Source organism: Dermacentor variabilis, chromosome 1 (assembly GCF_050947875.1).
Source record: "Dermacentor variabilis isolate Ectoservices chromosome 1, ASM5094787v1, whole genome shotgun sequence".
In the NCBI taxonomy this organism is placed as follows: domain Eukaryota; kingdom Metazoa; phylum Arthropoda; class Arachnida; order Ixodida; family Ixodidae; genus Dermacentor; species Dermacentor variabilis.
Window position 1 is genome coordinate 289717243 of NC_134568.1, and position 18200 is coordinate 289735442.

At 43.3% G+C, this 18200-nt stretch overlaps 1 protein-coding gene across 4 annotated transcripts in view; it reads right to left on the reverse strand.

The window, feature by feature from the left end:
- LOC142567078 (spermatogenesis-associated serine-rich protein 2-like) overlaps positions 1 to 18200 on the reverse strand; it is a 61488-nt gene that overhangs the window by 19781 nt on the left and 23507 nt on the right. For all 4 annotated transcript variants that reach the window (XM_075677817.1, XM_075677816.1, XM_075677815.1 and 1 more), the window contains exons 10-14: positions 10765 to 10874; positions 8173 to 8253; positions 5503 to 5524; positions 5293 to 5418; positions 1030 to 1079 (exon numbers count right to left, since the gene is read on the reverse strand). In XM_075677817.1, the coding sequence (XP_075533932.1) occupies positions 1030 to 1079; positions 5293 to 5418; positions 5503 to 5524; positions 8173 to 8253; positions 10765 to 10874 (389 nt within the window). The remainder of the gene's footprint in view (positions 1 to 1029; positions 1080 to 5292; positions 5419 to 5502; positions 5525 to 8172; positions 8254 to 10764; positions 10875 to 18200) is intronic.

Consider the following 18200-nt stretch of genomic DNA (forward strand, 5'->3'; position numbering starts at 1 on the left):
GCCCCCTGGTAATCTTTTATGTTCCCCCAAGTGCAAACTGGTGCTCCGGGGGCAGCATTCAGTATGTGGACATGATGACGATTCAAAAGGAAGCAGCGTTGCCACTTCAGCGCTTAACAGAAGACTTCAAAGGTTGCTTCCATCAATGGAAGAACGGGAACCAGTGTACTGTGTCTAATGGGGAGTATTTTGAAGGTAATGATATTGATGCATCTGAAAGCTTGCGAAATACATTTTTTTAAAATGTACTGCACAATCTTTTTGGACATGCATTTATACCTTGGCCCATCTAATCTCTAATTATAAGCAAAGCTGCAAGTATCACATTAATGAAGAGGTCTCTTGAACTACCTTCCCAAGTTTCACAAAGTAAAATTTTATCAGTAAACCACCTTGACAAAGGTTTTCATCATCCCAACGACCTGTGCGATTATCTAGCGCTTGTTACATTTCACAGGTCAGCATTACAACTTGTCGAACCAATTTATTCCCGTAGTCCAGCTTACCGCACACATCCAAAGAATGGAAGTGCCTTCACAAACTATTATGACAATTCGAGATCATAACAAATTTGTTATGTTACCATTAGCTGATACCTTTTAACACTTATTTTACTTAATTAAGGGAAAATGAGACATCCACCCAATCGTAGCGACTGTTGCAAAGGAAACCCACGTGGGTTCCTTGAAAGAAAAGCCTCGCAATTGAAGAAAAATTCGTCCGGGTCCAGAACTCGAACCCGGGACCACCGCATTTCCGGGGCAGCCGCTCCACCATCTGAGCTAACAAGGCGGCTAGCAGATGGCAGGGTGTAATTTTAGTGCAATTTATTTTGCCTGTTGTATTTACTTGTACCTAACATTCTAAAATTAGGAAAAATATTGTGGATTCTTTTTAAAACTTATTCTTTGTACTGTATAACTCACCAACGCTCCCCTCTGTAATGTCTGCTGACCCTGAGAATATATTAATTAAAAAAAAAGAAATGTGTGATACACAAAAAGAAGTAAAAAGCAAAACCCAAGATACCTCGAACTTTCTTCCTCTGTACTCCTCTTCTTTCATTGTATCGTAAGAATCTGAAAAAAAGAAAAAAAAAACAGATAAAGTAAACAGCACCATGTCTCGCCAACACACCCTTTGGTTAGGGAAGCCAGTCAGGCTACGAGGAAGACATGGAAATTACTATGGTAACAAACACAAGCGCCTGTGTACATCCTGATGAGTGGGCAGTCAAGGTTAATATTTGAAATACGTAAACACATGGAATGTTTGCTAGTGTCGTTAACCATGAGTTTCCAACAAACCTTGACTCTGATTATTGCTGTTTTGTTTCTACAAATTAAGTTGGCTTCTCTCTTGAGCAGTTTTTATAATACTTCTAGGTCATGCAGGCATACATGGAACCACTTAAATGCATTGACAATGACCAACAATGACACCACCCTTCATTAACTATCGAAATAAAAAAATGTCCATAAGTGTCGGCCGAAGAAAATGAAGTACTAGTGAAATATATATATATATATATACACACACCGCAAGTGGGATCCCCACCTGCAGCATGTTGTTTTTTCATCCACTTTCATTTCCATTAATTTATCCTTTCTTTATTTCCTTTATTAAGCAGAAGTAATTTCCCCTATGTTGTCCTTGGTGTCAATGTTTGTTGGCTTCTTACGATATGACAAATAACAATCTGGCACCTTGGTTAAAACCCCCTTTCTTCTCACTTATTCAATAATGAGGGTCTCAAATCTGGCAACATTGATGCCTTCAGGTAGCATGTGTGGGTTTATTGACCAGTTGCCTTCACCCAAAAAAGATCACATTCTCGTAACGCCTGCGGCAGAAAGGACGTTCCACGTCCACCGCCAAGGTCTGTGAGTGGTGGCGCTGGCTAACACTCCCAGGGTTCTGCTAGGAAACATAAATACCCAAGACAGTGGATGTTGAATGGTGCTGCGGTAGCTCAATTGGTAGAGCATTGTACGCGATATGCGAAGGTTGTGGGATCGTTCCCCACCTGCGGCAAGTTGTTTCTTCATCCACTTTCATTTCCATTAATTTATCGTTTCTTTATTTCACTTATTAAGCACAAGTAATTTCCCCTATGTTGTCCTTGGTGTCAGTGTTTGTTGGCTTCTTATGATATGACAAATAAAAATCTGGCCCCTTGGTTAAAACTCCCTTTCTTCTCGTTTATATATATATATGTGTATATATATATATATATATATATATATATATATATATATATATATATATATATATATATATATATATGCCAACCGTTTATTCGGACCTCACGGGGACTGCGGAAATGTCCAAATAAACAGGTGTCCGAAAAAGCAGATTAAGAAAAAAAAAAAGGAATATTTTATTTCCACGCACTTAGGTTGCAGTGATCCAACGTGGCATACGGAAACATCGCGTCAAGTGTCTAATGGCGCCGACAGTGCCCGTGCAGACTGCGCTCGGGAATGCCGGCAAGCGGGTGCCGGGAGGCCTAAGATTTGTCGGCTTCCAATGTGCTCCCTACTGACACCGAAAATGTTCTGCCGAGATCTGCGCAATGGTTGCATTGCAATTCCAGACACCGTCTCATTTGACAGTTTTACAGGTCTGACACTGCTGTACAGACATGCACAGAACTCGACGACGGCAAGATCATTCGTCAGGTTTCTGCTGCATCGCTGGACGATGACTCCGAGTCGGAAGATGACTCACCATGTGCTACGTTGCCATCGCATGCGGATCGTGTACAAGTAGTGACTGTGCTTTCAGCCGCCTATAGTAACTATATGACCCTCTCCGAGGTTCAGGCTTATCTGATTCCACGTAAACGTACCAGCGTGCAACGGCGCATTCACGATTTCTTCAAGCCTACTGCCGAGCCCGAATAAGTGCGTGGAAATAAAGGATTTCTATTTTTTTCTTAATCTGCTTTTTCGGACACCTGTTTATTCGGACATTTCAGCAGTCCTCGTGAGGTCCGAATAAATGGTCGGCGACTGTAAAGGGAAATGAAAGTGGATGAAAAAACTTGCCGTTGTTGTGCCATAACACATGCCTGTCATCGAGGCGACAGGAGCTGCCATACTACATGCACCACGTGGCTACCACGAGGCAACGGGAGCTGCCATACTATGTGCACCACGTGCATATCAGCGAGGCTATGGGAGCTCCCATTTATCCACGACGAATCAAGAATTCGACACGGGAGGCGACTTCAAGAAGCGCCCAACCATCTCCGCGACGAATCAAGAATTTGACGCGAGCGACGTCATCACTCTGCCTCGCCTGGTTCCTGCCAAACTGGTTCCTGCCAACGAGGAGTCAGTCGCCGAAGGGATTTAAGAAATAACCGGCCCATTGTGAGAAGAGAGAGTCGCTTCCAGCCGCCCAGTTGGTCTGATGCGCTCTTACTTGCTACCTGTACACTATCATCCACTATCTGTAAATATTGCATAAAGTTTTTCATTTCTTCTTCGTCTGCAGAAGGAGTCAGTCTTTCGTAGTCCACCCCAAAGTCACAACACCGCGGATGGGATATGAACCCACGTCTTCGCATTACGTTTATGATGATCTTACCAATTGAGCTATTTCATTGCTGATTTCCATCCACTTTCTGGGATATTTACATTTATCTACTAGAACTAAACCTCAGAGCGTTAGTCTGCAATACCACTCATGGTTTTGGTGGTGGATGTGGAACATCTTTTCTGCCCTGGCGTCACGTCCATGTGAACTTTTTTTTGGGTGAAGGCAACTGGTCAATAAACCCACATATGCTACCTCAAGGCTGGATTTGAGACCCTCGCTATGTAATGAACGGGAAGAAAGGAAACAGAGGGGCTCTATTTTTATTAGTCATATCATAAGAAGCCAACAAACAATGACACCAAGGACAGCATAGGGGAAATTACATGTACAGTAAAAGCTCGTTAAACCATACCCGCTTAAACAGTATTTTCATTTTAAATGTAGTGAAGTCAAATCCCCTACTCGGTGGCCATTGAACATAACGTGTTTTGTATCCTCATAAGCCGTATCAGCTTACTGCATGCGCATCGGTTAAAACGTAACGTTTCCACTTTTCGTCGCGCAAACACGGCGGCGCGTCGTCTCCATCGGGCGGCCCGGCAGAACAAGACTCAGAGATCAGAACAACAAACTCCAAGCGCCCTGTACGTTCGCGTGTGAAGCCACATCAACATCAACATCATTTCTGCGCCGTGCCAGAGAGCGTTGTGGCATCGTGCAAGTGAGGCCTCGTGTCATGCCGAAGCTCGGATAAGAAAGACGCCGGATGCTCAGCATAGAAGAAAAATTTGACATTGTTCGTGCTATCGAACGTGACACGAAGAAGTTGGTGCTGGCATGCGACAGGGATCTGTTGTTGACTACGGTGTGGGGCATTTGGAATGCGAAGAAATTGCTCGGCAGCGCTGCTGCGACCGCGAAGAGATGTTGGCTACGAAGTTTGACTTTTCGCCAGCGTTGCCTCTATTATTGCCAAAGTGTCGACCAGCGACAGTGATGAGGACAACACGGAGAGCAACAGCACGGGCTATTCAGGCCCGACAGTGGCAGAAGCTGCGCGTTACGTTGGCCTCGTGAATGCAATCGTCGCGACGAGAACAGCATCCGTCAATGAAAAATGCGCCCCGGGACTTCTGCAGCCTTGCCGCGCGCGTGCACGGAGAATACGTAACGCCAACGAGGAATCTGCCATGCGGGTTTTTGCCGAGAAGAGGGGGCTCGCTGAAAAGCTGCCATGCAGCTTCAGTAAGTTTGAGGCCGGTGTCTTGCAAGGCCGCCACGGCATCAAACGAAAACACTTTTTTCGTGCGAAGTGAATAACTACTGCATGTTTTATTTCCCCTTTCATCGCACTCTCTCCGAGTTCCCGTGTTCCATTTTCGACAGGTAATTGGGCGATCTCATGCTATTTCGGTTAAACAGTACTACCTCTTAGTACATACTTTTTCCGAGCTCCGGCCAACTACGATTTAACGAGGTTCCACTGTAGTTCATAATTGAATTATCGCACATGTAATGCGAACATGTGGACTCGTATCCCACCTGCGGCCAGTTCGTTTCATCCACTGTTATTTCCATTTATTTATCATTTCTTTAATTCAATAAGAACTATAAGTAATTTCCCCCATGCTGCCCTTGGTGTCATTGTTGGCTTCTTTAAAAATTCATGATACATATATACAGGATACTTGGTATGGTTGTGACCAAGATTTGGGAGCCCCTACAAGAATTTCAAATGCAACTTACAATACTGACTCCTGTAAACTGGACTGGATGTGGCTGATGGGTGGTAACCAGAATCATGGTAGCTTGAACTGGCCACAGAAGACATTGACAGTCGCCGAGATGTGTACGGATCCCTCACGTGAACCACTGCACAAGGAAGGAGAGAGAACAGTTATAGAGCACCAATGCAAATGGACATTCATTGCCTTATGGAGTAGAAGAGAAACTCACCTTGGCCAAAATCCTTGATTTCCTAAAGAAATTAATGAAAGCGGAACGAAAATGAATATTTTCACGAACTTGACCTTATAACAATGGTATCGCACTGTTCACAGCACTGGACTGAAAATTTCACATGCTCAAGTAGTCTTTCTCGCAATAACAAAGCATGCATAACCACATTGTGACCTTTAGTCTACTTGGCACGAAAAGCTCACAATTACCTGCCAAGTTATCAACCCACAATCGCAGCAGTGCACCTTAAAGGGTCCCTTTACCAGGCCCAGTCGAAAGTTTAGATTATACATGGGAAGTTATAAGGAGCCATCCAGAGTGTTCTACTGAAAGATTTTTTTTTGAAAGAACGGTTTAGTAATGGTGGAGATAGAAGGAAACAAAATGTTGCAAGACGATGGTACAATGATGCAAGCTACCTTCCCTGCATCAGAGGCTTTCCCTCATAGGCAGTGCACAAATCGCACTACCAGTGATGGCTCCCTTGGTGTAATGGAAGGAAACCTCGAAGGCCATCATGCTGTGTACTGCAAGTGCTGGAAGCAATTGTAAGGGCCAGAAACCAGGTATGTGCAAATATCAAAATTTCGATTTTGAAGCGAATCCTAGTAATAAAAACCAAGTCTTAATCGAATATTTTTTGGATATGATTACTATTGGCTTTGCAAAAATGCAATGTTTTTCAACAAACAGAGGTAAGCAAAAAAAAAAAAACCAAATTTATTGCGCAGCAAGCAATGTACACGAAAATTATGTCTTGTGGTCAACAAAATTCTGTAGTAGAACACTTTTACTTGACAGTATCACAACTGCAGTTATTTAATGATGTCATGATGGAAGGATAGCTGGTCAATATGTTCAGAGAGTAGCGACACCCTCCTGCATGTCATAATTCCTTCAGACACTGAAAAGAGCCGCGCACTCTACACACTAATGTCTGGTATTAGCAGGTAACTCTATGCAAGCACAGACAACAGTGGGCACCATGGTTTCACCACAACACACACTGATCTTCTTTATGGCCCAAAATTCATACACATATCTTTCAACCTGTGCTTGTGGCAGCGAAAAGTTCTGCTGGTTGACGAACTTATCAAGTTTTTCTACAGTACTGATGTGGAAGGAGCATCTTCAGGAGCTTGCATTGTTGAGGACATCTCTAAGTTCCTTGGTGTCGAAATTTTACTTGCTTCTACTAAAGCCATATTTTTAACCAGTTTGCAATTGAATCATCCCAGTGGTACTCAACTACTTTAGACGAAAGGTCTAAAAACATTGCTAAGCTTGTTGCTTGGTCAAATTTGTAGTTCACAAATCGTGTTTTTAGGCACTTAGCCAAATTAGTAGCAGACACAGAGGTTTCCATCTGGCGGCTGGTGGTGTTCAGATGCATGAAGAGGCAGCACATGGTGGGCACTTAAGCTGATAATGTCGGGTAGCCATAAGCCCCAGGTCTAAATTTGGTATGCTTCACTGCATGGCAAGTATGCTTCACAGAATACATTCTGTATGCTTCTCCGCATGAGAAGGCTGTACTGCTGTGAAGCTAAATATAAAAACACCATCAACAGAATTTTTAGGCTTTCGAATATTTTGAATCATAAAAGTGTCTTTCGAATCAAATCAAATACCAACAGATTCGAATCAAATAGAAGTTTCGAATAATTGCACACCACTACCGGAAACACTTCATGGCTGTCATTTTTTAGACCCCACCTATTGCCTCGACCTGCATGTGCAAGCAACATTTCTCCTTTGCCTGCGCCCATACTGAATCAAGGGTCCAAATTGACATTAATATCATGACCACGGCTCTTTTTTTTTTTCCTTTCATTTTTTCTTGCTGCATGGCACATTTCTGGTGGCGACTTTGTGTGCTCTGCATTTCACGGGAAACGAGTTCCTTGTGTTGCTAATAGCTATTTGCACGCTACAGACGGTATGCGTGTGACATCTCTACTGGCAGGTAGAGCAGCTCCTCAGAAAGAAGGATGCATAGGCTTCCATTTGAATTTGCACCTGTTTTTGCAGCATACAATGATGCAGCACTTCGCTGAAATGATTGTTAGTGCTGGTCTACACACCGTGCTTGTCTCTTTACAATGCCCAAACCTGGTGAGGGGTCCTTTAAGAGCAGGTAAGAGCCCATACAAATTTCACAATCCATGCACAAGATTGAAACATTACCTAATTTCTGCATTCCAATGCCACTGACAGACACCTTGCTTAAGTGAACAGTTGCTTGTAAGGATGCTGCAATACTGGCTACTAACTCCAACCTTAATGTGAACCTTAATAAATTGGCACAACAAAGAAAAGCAAGTGCTGTGACTGCTGTATGATAGTCAAAAGCAAAAATTATTGCCATATATGCTCTGTTTTGCATGCAGGACATTGCTTGGTCAAATTGATTTTACATAGAGTATGAAGTTTTGTAGTCATTGTACAGTGCTGTCCCACTGTTAAGGCAACACACAAGTGTAGAGCACGTGCAGATTTTACCCTCTGGGAAGTGTTCACTGTAACAGTGGACTGCGTTGTACATACCACTCCCTCCAACCAAGCTCAACATATAATTTCACTTAAGCGCATGCAGTAGGCGACCAGGTATGACATACACTGAGCTATACAGGCTGAGATAGAAGAGTTCCTGGAATACTTTCTCACCTTTTCGATCTTCTCCTTTGTGCAGACAAACCTTGCAGTTTTACCCAGCTCTTCATCATATTTACGTTCAACTACAAAATGCTGAAAGAAAATTTTCTCATGAACAGCTTGAATGCTACAATACAGCACTACCTCAGCCAAGAAACTTGCTAGAATGTGGGAAAAGCAATGCGAGCAGATTTGTGATGCATCAGCATACTGCTCAGATGACAGGATATATGTATGAACAGCATATTCAACTGCACAATGATAACACTCAGAAAATACAAAATCAACAAGTTTATTTTCTATGCAAAAAAGTGAAGAATAAACCACACTGTTCGAGCCTGCCACAATAACTGCATGATCCAGAAATTTTGGCTAGACTGAGTGCACTGCAATGCATACACTATAATAAGTATTAAAAAAATACTACAAAACGCTGCTGGAAAAATGTAAATGAAGAGAGAGGAAAGATAGCAGCAATGATGAAAAATATGCTGGAAGTAGACACTGCAATAAAAAAGAACCACATAAATAAAAAGAGCACCACTTTTTCTTAAACAACAATTGCATGTATGCATGACCATGTGTGGCTTGGCCATTACATCTGGAAAGGTTCAAGATTCAGGAAACAGAACAAGAAGCAGTCTCCTCGTGCTCATTTAAAAGTCACTAGGTGATTTCTGAGCCATCAATGAGTACATATCTTGCAACATGAAATGAGACTGACAGCATACAAAGTATTAGGAGTAATGTTTAACCCCTGCCTGACGCCCTCTACTATCTCATGTGCACCAATAGTTGCCCAAACGAGCTGCTCAGTGCCAGCAACTGCAGGCACATGAAAAATACAGCGGTACAGCAAAAATAGTAGAATTCACCTTTGCAAGTTCTTTTATGCAACTTATAGAAGATGTATTTAACAATGTGCACGTGATTTTTTCTTTTTTAATATGGGGTTTTACGTGCCAAAACCACCTTCTGATTATGAGGCACGCCATAGTGGAGGACTCCAGAAATCTGGACCACCTGGGGTTCTTTAACATGCACCTAAATCTAAGAACACGGGTGTTTTCGCATTTCGGCCGCATCGAAATGCGGCCGCCGCGGCAGGGATTCGATCCCGCAACCTTGTGCTCAGCAGCCCAACACCATAACCACTGAGCAACCATGGCGGGTTACATAATTTTTAATAGGGGTACATCAAAGATAGCTGTTATGAATGGTAGAATATTCCAAGCATCTTACGCAAAGCAGCAGGTTTTGTGCAGTGTCCAGACGCTTGCTCACTTCAGTGTAAGTGCACCTTTTAACTGGGTTTTCACTGAATAATGAAGGCTGCTTGTCGGCAACAAAGAAACAAATATATGTTTCAACTTTTGCACCTGGCCTACTGCTTATAAATTTGTTAGATACTTTCAACGTTGAGAACGATGTTGCTGATTTGGGCTGGTTCTTGCGCTTCAGGTTTTCCTGCTCGTTTTAATACAAGTGCCAACTGCAACAATCGTAAGTGCAACAGAAATAATCTGAGCGCCAGACTATTTAATCCAAGTGCCAACATATTTAAAATCTGATCACCAGCACAGATAGGCCACATAGCAGTGAATTTAATCGAAGCGCTAACATTTATTGCAGGCAAGAAAAACAACAAGATTGTGAGTCAAAACAGCAGAAATGCCGAAACACAGTTCGTGGAATCGCGGAAAACAAGAACACTATTTTTGGTCATCGCTGCTAACTTTCATCATCATCTAGGGCCGCTCGGGCCCCACCAGATCAGCTTGTGAAGAGTTTCGTGCTGCAATGATTAGTGCAACACTTCACATTACTGAAGTGTCAACTACAGATCAGTTTGCAGAATATTTTTTCGACTTCAAATCGCAACTTTTTCTGATTAGTACATTTATCCTTGTGTTCCTTTTCTTTCTTTTTTTTTTTCAACATGAGCTAGGTGCTACTGCATGAAGAATGCAATGTTTGCGTACCCCTTCCCTGTCAACTGCCTATAACAATACCCTGCCGGCTGTTTCTTTTTTCTTCCAAGGTTGGCGTCCGAAAAAGGTGCCTGTGAGCGACAAAGCAGCGGTGACAGGACGGGCAGGATGTGTTTACCGCTGCTTCCAAATTTCCCAGAAAATCTGGAGGACGTGCAAGCTTTCACTGAGGAGCAATTCATGGCCATGAGCAACAGTCAAATGGCTGGCATCTATGGGTCGTCATGTAGGCGGTAAAGTCATCACTGACGTGGCACAAGGCGAAAAAAAAAAAAAAAAAAAAAGCGGGGGGAGGGGGGGGCTTAAAAGCCGAAGGAGAGATCAAGCAATCCATTTACGTGAGATTGTATGCTCTATGCCACATGCAATGGAATAATATTTGGCTCGCATGTTCACGGCAGCATTACGCAGATATTGGGAACATTTTATTACCGGATTCAAGAAGTGTTTAAGTGATTCTAAATATGTGCACTCATGGCCGCACTTAAAATACAATTACACAATCCTATGTAGCCATTTCACAAAAAAAACTTGTCTTGCAATCATATGGTATGCCTCTTAATAGTGTGCAACTAGTTGTGCGCAGATAAGACATATATTCCAGTGTGCATACCTTAATATCATCTCGCAACTCAGTCAAGCTCTGTTCAGAGAGAGTGGAGGCAGTTTCACTGCGTGACTTCAGCTCAGCAGCTAATTTCTGGCGTTGCTGCAGCATTGAACCTGTAAAAGGTAAGGAGATATGATCACTATAATTACCGTATAAATCAGAATATGGGTTGACCCCATCTGCAATGCAGTTAACTACAAAATATACTTTATTCAGTCAATTTGCTCATTCATCATTAGAGCCAAACATAGCAAACTGACTGGTTTGAGCTATCAGGACTCTCGCCTGGGGATAGCCACTAGTCACTTTTGACAACCTGCAGCACATCGTTGCCAGTGATGTCAAAAGCACTTATTATGCAGCCCTTCTAAAAGGCATGTGAAACATCCTTCGAGGAGTGAGTGACATGCACTGAACACCCAAGGTGCAGGCGTGGTTATCACAGAAGCTGACCGAGCCGTACTGCCAGCCATGCTCGGGCTTGGAGAAAAAACAGTCTACAGATAGCATACATTGCTGTGAATATCTCAACCCAATTTTGCAGTTTTGTGCAGCACATGGAGCTTGCAAGCAGAGCATGATGCCACCCTTTTCTCCAAGACTCTCTTTTCAACAGTTGCCTGCCCCTCACTCTTTTCAAGCTGCTACATTTCATCATATAGCAGATTCTCATAAGTAGCTGCTACTGGTCAATAACTAACATCAAGTAAGAAGTGTGATTGGATCAGTGCACTTCTTCCTACTGTTATGGTGTATATTTATTGGCGCACTTTAATAAATAGGCTGAAGTAAGCAAAAATCTGTATTTTAAATTTCGATAGGAATTACATACTTCTGGATGTACGATTATCATACCATTGCCAACTATTGTCTGCTAACGCTCGGTCGTGCAGGCCCATGTAGCAATGAAACTTTGGCCACACTGCTTATCAGTGTCACAGCTGTCAAGTCTCGCTAATATCTATTAGTTTCGAAAACTCAACTAACCTCTAACCACGCAATGCTTAAGGTCAGGCTAGACGTACGCTTGTCAGCGCATGTTGACTCCTGGCTGGTTATGGCTGGACACTTTGGTTGACATCGCTTTGTAGTGAGCTATTGACAGTGCTTCACAATGCACAAGTTGGATGTAGCTACTATCTGTCGGTCAAGCTGGTGCAGGACTAAGCTGGTCCGCAGCACATAACATGGTTAGATTGAAGGATATGAGCACAAACGTGAAGTCCAGCCCTGTCGTGCACAAAGCAAATGCTGTGCATACGCACTACAATTGCATGTAGCGGCAGTCTGCTACATAGCGTAGATACCACAGCCGCGATGACGTGCCGCGACAAGCTCACTTGCTAAGTGAACTACAGCTCGCTGAGGACAACCGCACTGGGCATGTTATGGGCACCAAACTTGGAAACAGCGCCGTCTATGTGAACATCTAAAATCAAATTTGAACTGCACATCCCAGTGACATTCAGTAGGCGGAGTGTTGTGGGCACGCCCCGCTCTGCTGTCGCCCTTGCAGTGCAAGGCATTGAAGAAGGAGCGGGAGCACTGCGAAGGGGATCACAAGCAATATTTGATAGCAAATAACTCTGCTTTTGCTGAACACGTTCAAGTACTTCTTGCTGCTAAGTACTTCTGAAATACAGTCAAACCCGTTTACAACGAACAAGATAGTTTTGTGAAAAGTGGTCGTTATATCAGTAGTTCATTATATGTGGGCTCACCCTTAAACACACTAAAAAAATAACTGCACTAAAGCTTGCGTAAGCAGTTACAATTCGGCAGCGCTTTGATCCGAAAACCAGGTTTTCAGTGTCATTTTTGTTCCCGGTATGTTCTCGTGCCCATCAGCAAATTTCCGTTAGAAACTTCCACCTAAAGTATGAAATGCAGCATCGTATAGCTGTTTAGAAACAGTGCTTGGCTCCGATAACCTGCAATTTCAAAACTACAAGCACAGCCGCCATTTTTTGTTCGAGAGCATGTGATATAGTTTACTACCGGCAGTACTTGACTGTATTTCGTAAAAGAGATCGAAGCATTCTAGTTGGCCAGAACGCAAACTTGGGAAACTGCTGCGGCATGCCGCCATTCGGCGAAGGCCGCAGACACTGTATTTGCCACATTATGACTGCGCGTTACCCACATAAGGGCTGTAAAATTATGTTACAGTTGAACCTCGCAGAAACGATATCGGAGGGGAACACAAAAAATTCACTTTTGCGGGAATTTCTTTGTTGCAAAATGAGACAGCACAGATAGGTAATGCATCACAGAAAGAAACCTTACAGTCAAAATTCCATCAGACTACTTTGGCAAGCTTGCGAGTATATAGAACCGCATTGCTGACAGTACAAAGTGCGCCGCATGCGTCGATCAGTGGCAGCAATGCTGTTAGCAGTTATTCTCGATCAATTGCTTTTGGAGACACAATCACTTTTGCAAGATTTTGCGTAACACGGCTCCGGACACAGAGCAACAGCGCTCCACGCATGCAGCAGCATTTCTCCAGTACATGCTCTCACCTATAGGCGCCGATGCTTACAGTGCCGAGCGTGATCGTACCTTGTATACTCGAAAGCAGTCAATCAAGATTACAGCCTCTTCACGCAAATCTACATCCGGCGCAGAGTCCATACGCGATGCCCATTGGGTGGCACCAAAACCACTGTTCTTGAAGCAAGGAATGCATATTCCCAGACGATTGCTCAACCAAAGCCCGATGCGTGGAACTCCATGGTGCGACCGCCATCTCAGGCACCATAAACACTACCACGTTGGTGGTATGTAGATTTACTTGTTTTTGCTGCATTTTTCTCGCCAAGGAATTACGCACTGCACTAGGTTTGCAAAAACCATCGCCACATGTCGGTAGGAACATGCTACCACTTCAAATGGGCAATCAAGAAACAAGATGGCGGCCATGACATGTTTCCAGTGCGATCGCTTCCAGCGCTTGGTTGTTTTTGTAAACAAAAATGGCAGCGCACACGCAAGGGTAATGTAATGGTATTTTACACAATTTTAGTGCAACCCAATCGCACTTGAGCACATTTTTTGGAGACTGCTAGCCTTGCACAAGTAGTTAATATATGGGGCCACGTTCCGGCAAATTTCATTGATGCAGGATTGTAGTACATCAATGTTTCATTAACGAAAGGTATGAAATTGAATGCTATGGGCATTTGCCAGGGATACGAAAATATTTCGTGTCACGAGAATTTCGTAGTCGCAGGATTTCGTTATCGCGGGTTTCGACTGTGGGTTGCTTCCTGTGGAAAAAAAAAAAAGAACATTCGATGTTCGAAAGGTACACCGTTATCAGGAATTGTAACGTGTAAATGAAGCTTCGCTGAACCATGATCTCCTGATAATGGCATAGTCACCACCGATCCTTTGCCACGTTGCATGGAGGCAGTGTGCTGACTTGAGCCGCATGAATATCAACAGGAATGCTTGAGCAACCGTTCCCATGATGGAAAGACATAGCTAGTCGTTCCAAATTGCTGAAATAGGCATTATACACGTGGTACTAAACGGACAATTGTGCAAAAATGAGAGTGCACTGTCATGGCATCCGATATCACACCGGCGCAGATACCAGCGCACAGCCCGCATCACGCTGTTTATGCTCTATGCTGCCTCCTCCTCCCTGGAGGCGTGCCTAAAAGAGCGACCTTCTTCACGCCTTCTTCGCGGCTTTCGAATCTGCGTATGGTGGTGGCTTGCTCATTACATTTCATATCATCAAAGCGGTCTGAATTGAGTCGGCGCGAACCACCGTGCGGAGAGTTCGGCAACACTCCCATGCTTTGGTGCTTCGTGTGCACCCTCATTTTACCGTGGCCGGGTTCAAAGTCAGGGGTGTCTACCAAGAAGACATTTCCGAATTCCCCGAGTTTTCCAGGTTTTCCCCGAGTGCCTTTGCAAAATTCCTTGAGTGATGCAGAACTGTTTTATGTCAAGACGGGCTGAAACCATATCGCCCGACGCTGTCACTCTCTAGTAAGCATATGAAAAAAAAAAAAAAAAAAATTAGAAAACACGACTTAATTCAGTTTGAATACTAAGGAGTAGTGTTTATGTTATTCAAAATGAGAATAGAAGGGAGGGGTTAGTAAAATGCACAGCAAATAAAATGCCTTCGAAAAAAATTCAGATGGAATCGGACATTCTATTCTCAAATACGAATAAAAAGGAGATGTATACAGAACCAAATATTTTCGAATATGAGCTATTTCTATCAAATGATAGCGAGCTCAGTGGTATGAGGCCCGAAATTTGTCACAATTGAGATTCTCTCTCAGCAGCTCGTAAGTCAACCTCAACTGACCTGACATACTCTCAGCCTGCGCAAGACGCCTCAGTGTTGCGTTTCACTGCTTTAAAGAGTTTATTTTGGTTTGGATGAGGGACACCTGCATCTCGACATCAGCCAACACTGTTTTTTTGAGCTCAAGCTCCTTCAAAACGGCGGCAGCACGCTGCCTTTCCAGTTCATTTTTCAATGCGTAGGTCCTGTCTGTTCTTGTCCTTCTTTCACCACTCGTTCGCCCCACGGACCATTTGAAGTATCTTCTTGGTCAGTTGCACAGTCCACGTCCGATTTTTCGAACTCCCTAGGGGCCGCGAAAACGTCAGAAAAATCGGCCAGTTGCAAAAAATAAATGCACGTCATTTACAGCCCTTAGAGGCTCGAACCGCCACAGGCACATTCGAGAACGCTCTGAAGGCCTGTCAGTACATATATCAGGCATATCGGTGCTCGTACCGTGACAGGAAATACCGGGTGCATGCGTGTATAATTAAAGAATACATACTGTGTCCCGTTGCAATAGCCCCTTCCCATGCTTGTTATGCTTCACTGCAGCACTTTTGCACGTTTCACCAAGTAACATTTTTGTAGAGGCGAAGCTGACTTTCGGAAACCGGCATTGTGCAACGCACCGTGTTTTCCAAGCTTTTATGTCAATCGCAAGGACCACAAAGGCGGAGTCCGTTACATTGCTGAAACCCCCCCCCCCCCCCAGCAGCGAATTCTTCCAATAAAAAACACGGCACCCAATGGCAAGAAGCTTCATAGTGAACGTCGAAGCAGCTAGGCCTAGCGTTGCCGCAGCAGTGGCTACGGCTGCCAGCGCATCTGCTTGCGAGAGCACCGGTTCGAGGCGGCAAGGTAATCAAAATGGCAGCGGTGGTGGCTTTGATTAATGCCGTTTCGTACCTGCAGTCACGGCAAAAACGTCCGGAAAATCGGAGGGCGAAGAGTTCTTGCGTGCAAAATTTCAGACGTTCTGATACATTGACTCTATGGGGTACGTGGTGGTGCCGCGAAGCCGTCCAAATTATCAGGAATCCGGAAAGTCGGTCGATGACTGTACACTGGCAACTCCGCCAGCCGACGACAGGGCGTCAAAGACAATTTATTACGATTCCTGTCTGTTACTCGAGCCAGCATTACCACGGCTTTTGACCCTTTCAATAAAATTGCAGCTAATTTTCCCTGATAAAAGCACAAATTCCCTGAGTTTTCCCTGAGTTTTTCCAGACCACTCAAAATCCCTGAGAATTCCAGATTTTCCCAGTTGGTAGACACCCTGAAAGTGCTCGTAACAGTACAGCGATATAAAAAACATTCGTTATACCTGGAAGAAGTTTAATGGTTAAGGTCGGAAAATCGCAAATGCACTTAAATGTGGTCACTATAACTGACAGATTGTTATATCTGAGATTGTTATAAGTGCATTTGACTGTAGTTTAGTCTAATCTCAACTGCATTCCTCGACTTCAATAAAGAAGCACTTCAGGCCCCCTTTAAGTACTTACGAGGCCAGTCATTCACGTGATATTGCCCCTCGTCAATAGCAACTTCAGGATTTTTGCGCTATGACCATAAACTGCAGTGTATGACGAGATCTCTCTTCAGTGCTGCCATTTTGCCCCAGCCGGTATTTTTTCTCCACAATCTTATTAAAAAGTGCTAAAAGCTTATCTGTTTTTGCAGATGCAACCTCCAGCGAAAAGACAAGCATTTCCCTACTTCATGAAGTAAAGCATTTACGTGAAACTTCAACAACCTATGCAATGAACCGACTCTGCCATTACCAGGAGCACTTATGCACGGTGCTTGCAAAGATATTCCACCATGATGTCTTCAAGTTTAGTATGAACAGCATAGCCACCATGGAATGAAGTTTTCAGCGAAAGTGGACAGTTGAACTGTGTTATTTTATGTTTTTGAAAACACTAAAACGGTGCAGCGCCACCACGCTCCCTCTTGCTTCTGCATATTCTATCAAAATGTTTTCATATAAAGCACTAAAGTCGAGCTGAGACCTTCTAACTTTGAGCCCTGAAATATTAGCAAAGCATGTTTGCAACAGCAATAACAAAGAATGTGACGGTTCTCTGCGTTCTTTTTTTTTTTGTCCAATAGTGGCCAAACAATGATAGAAATTGTGCCAAAGACCGCTTAACTGATGGGGTAATTCACTAAATTTCTTAGAAAAAGAAACTCGTCCTACATTCCTGTTTTTACGGTAGGCCCCACATCCACTACTCATCAGTAAACTGGCAGAATGCAAGCTTAATAATTTTAGACCATGCCAGCGCAGGCGCATCAGGGTATCAGCAGCAGAAAAGAAGAAAAAACACAAAATCAGAAAAAACCAATGGTGTGACTCAGCTAAACATATTATCTAGGAAACGTGCCTCCCTATTGTAAAGCATGACCGGGAACATAAAAAGCACGAGAACTTCTAGAGGCATATTATATAAAAAAGAAGGGACAAGCATGCATCAGTGACACATCGGTCATGCTTTACAATAGGGAGGCACGTTTCCTAGATAATATGTTTAGCTGAGTCATACCATTGGTTTTTTCTGATTTTGTGTTTTTTAATAATTTTAGCTTTAAATTTGGTAGCCACTACGTCTATGTGCTATATGATTTTTGACCAAATTAGTTTTCTTTTTCACGTGTGTCCAGGTGCATGAGACTTGTATAAAGCTCCATCCACGCTACAGTTGTAATCATCATAACATATTTATAGGACATTAGGATATAAATTTGAACATGTTGGTTTTGTTTATCTATGTAATAGCCACAAAAACGACGACACACATACAGACATACACACACACACACAAGGTGTGTGTGTGTTGGTTTACATATGCGTCATCTCTGCAACTATTACATAGATATAACTATAGGCCGCTGTCAAAGGCGTTTTCAAAAGTATGAACATGCACAAATTGCAGTTCATTAGAGGGGTTGCACACCAAAGTATGTTACATTATGGCAACTAGATGACAGGTACCAACGAAGCTCATATTCTATAAAGAATGTCGCCTTGCAATTGTTGATACCTGCGGCTGTCAGTCTTGTTAGGACATGTTCCTCTTTAAGAATTGCGAGGAATTCTCGACACCACCTTTTGGTA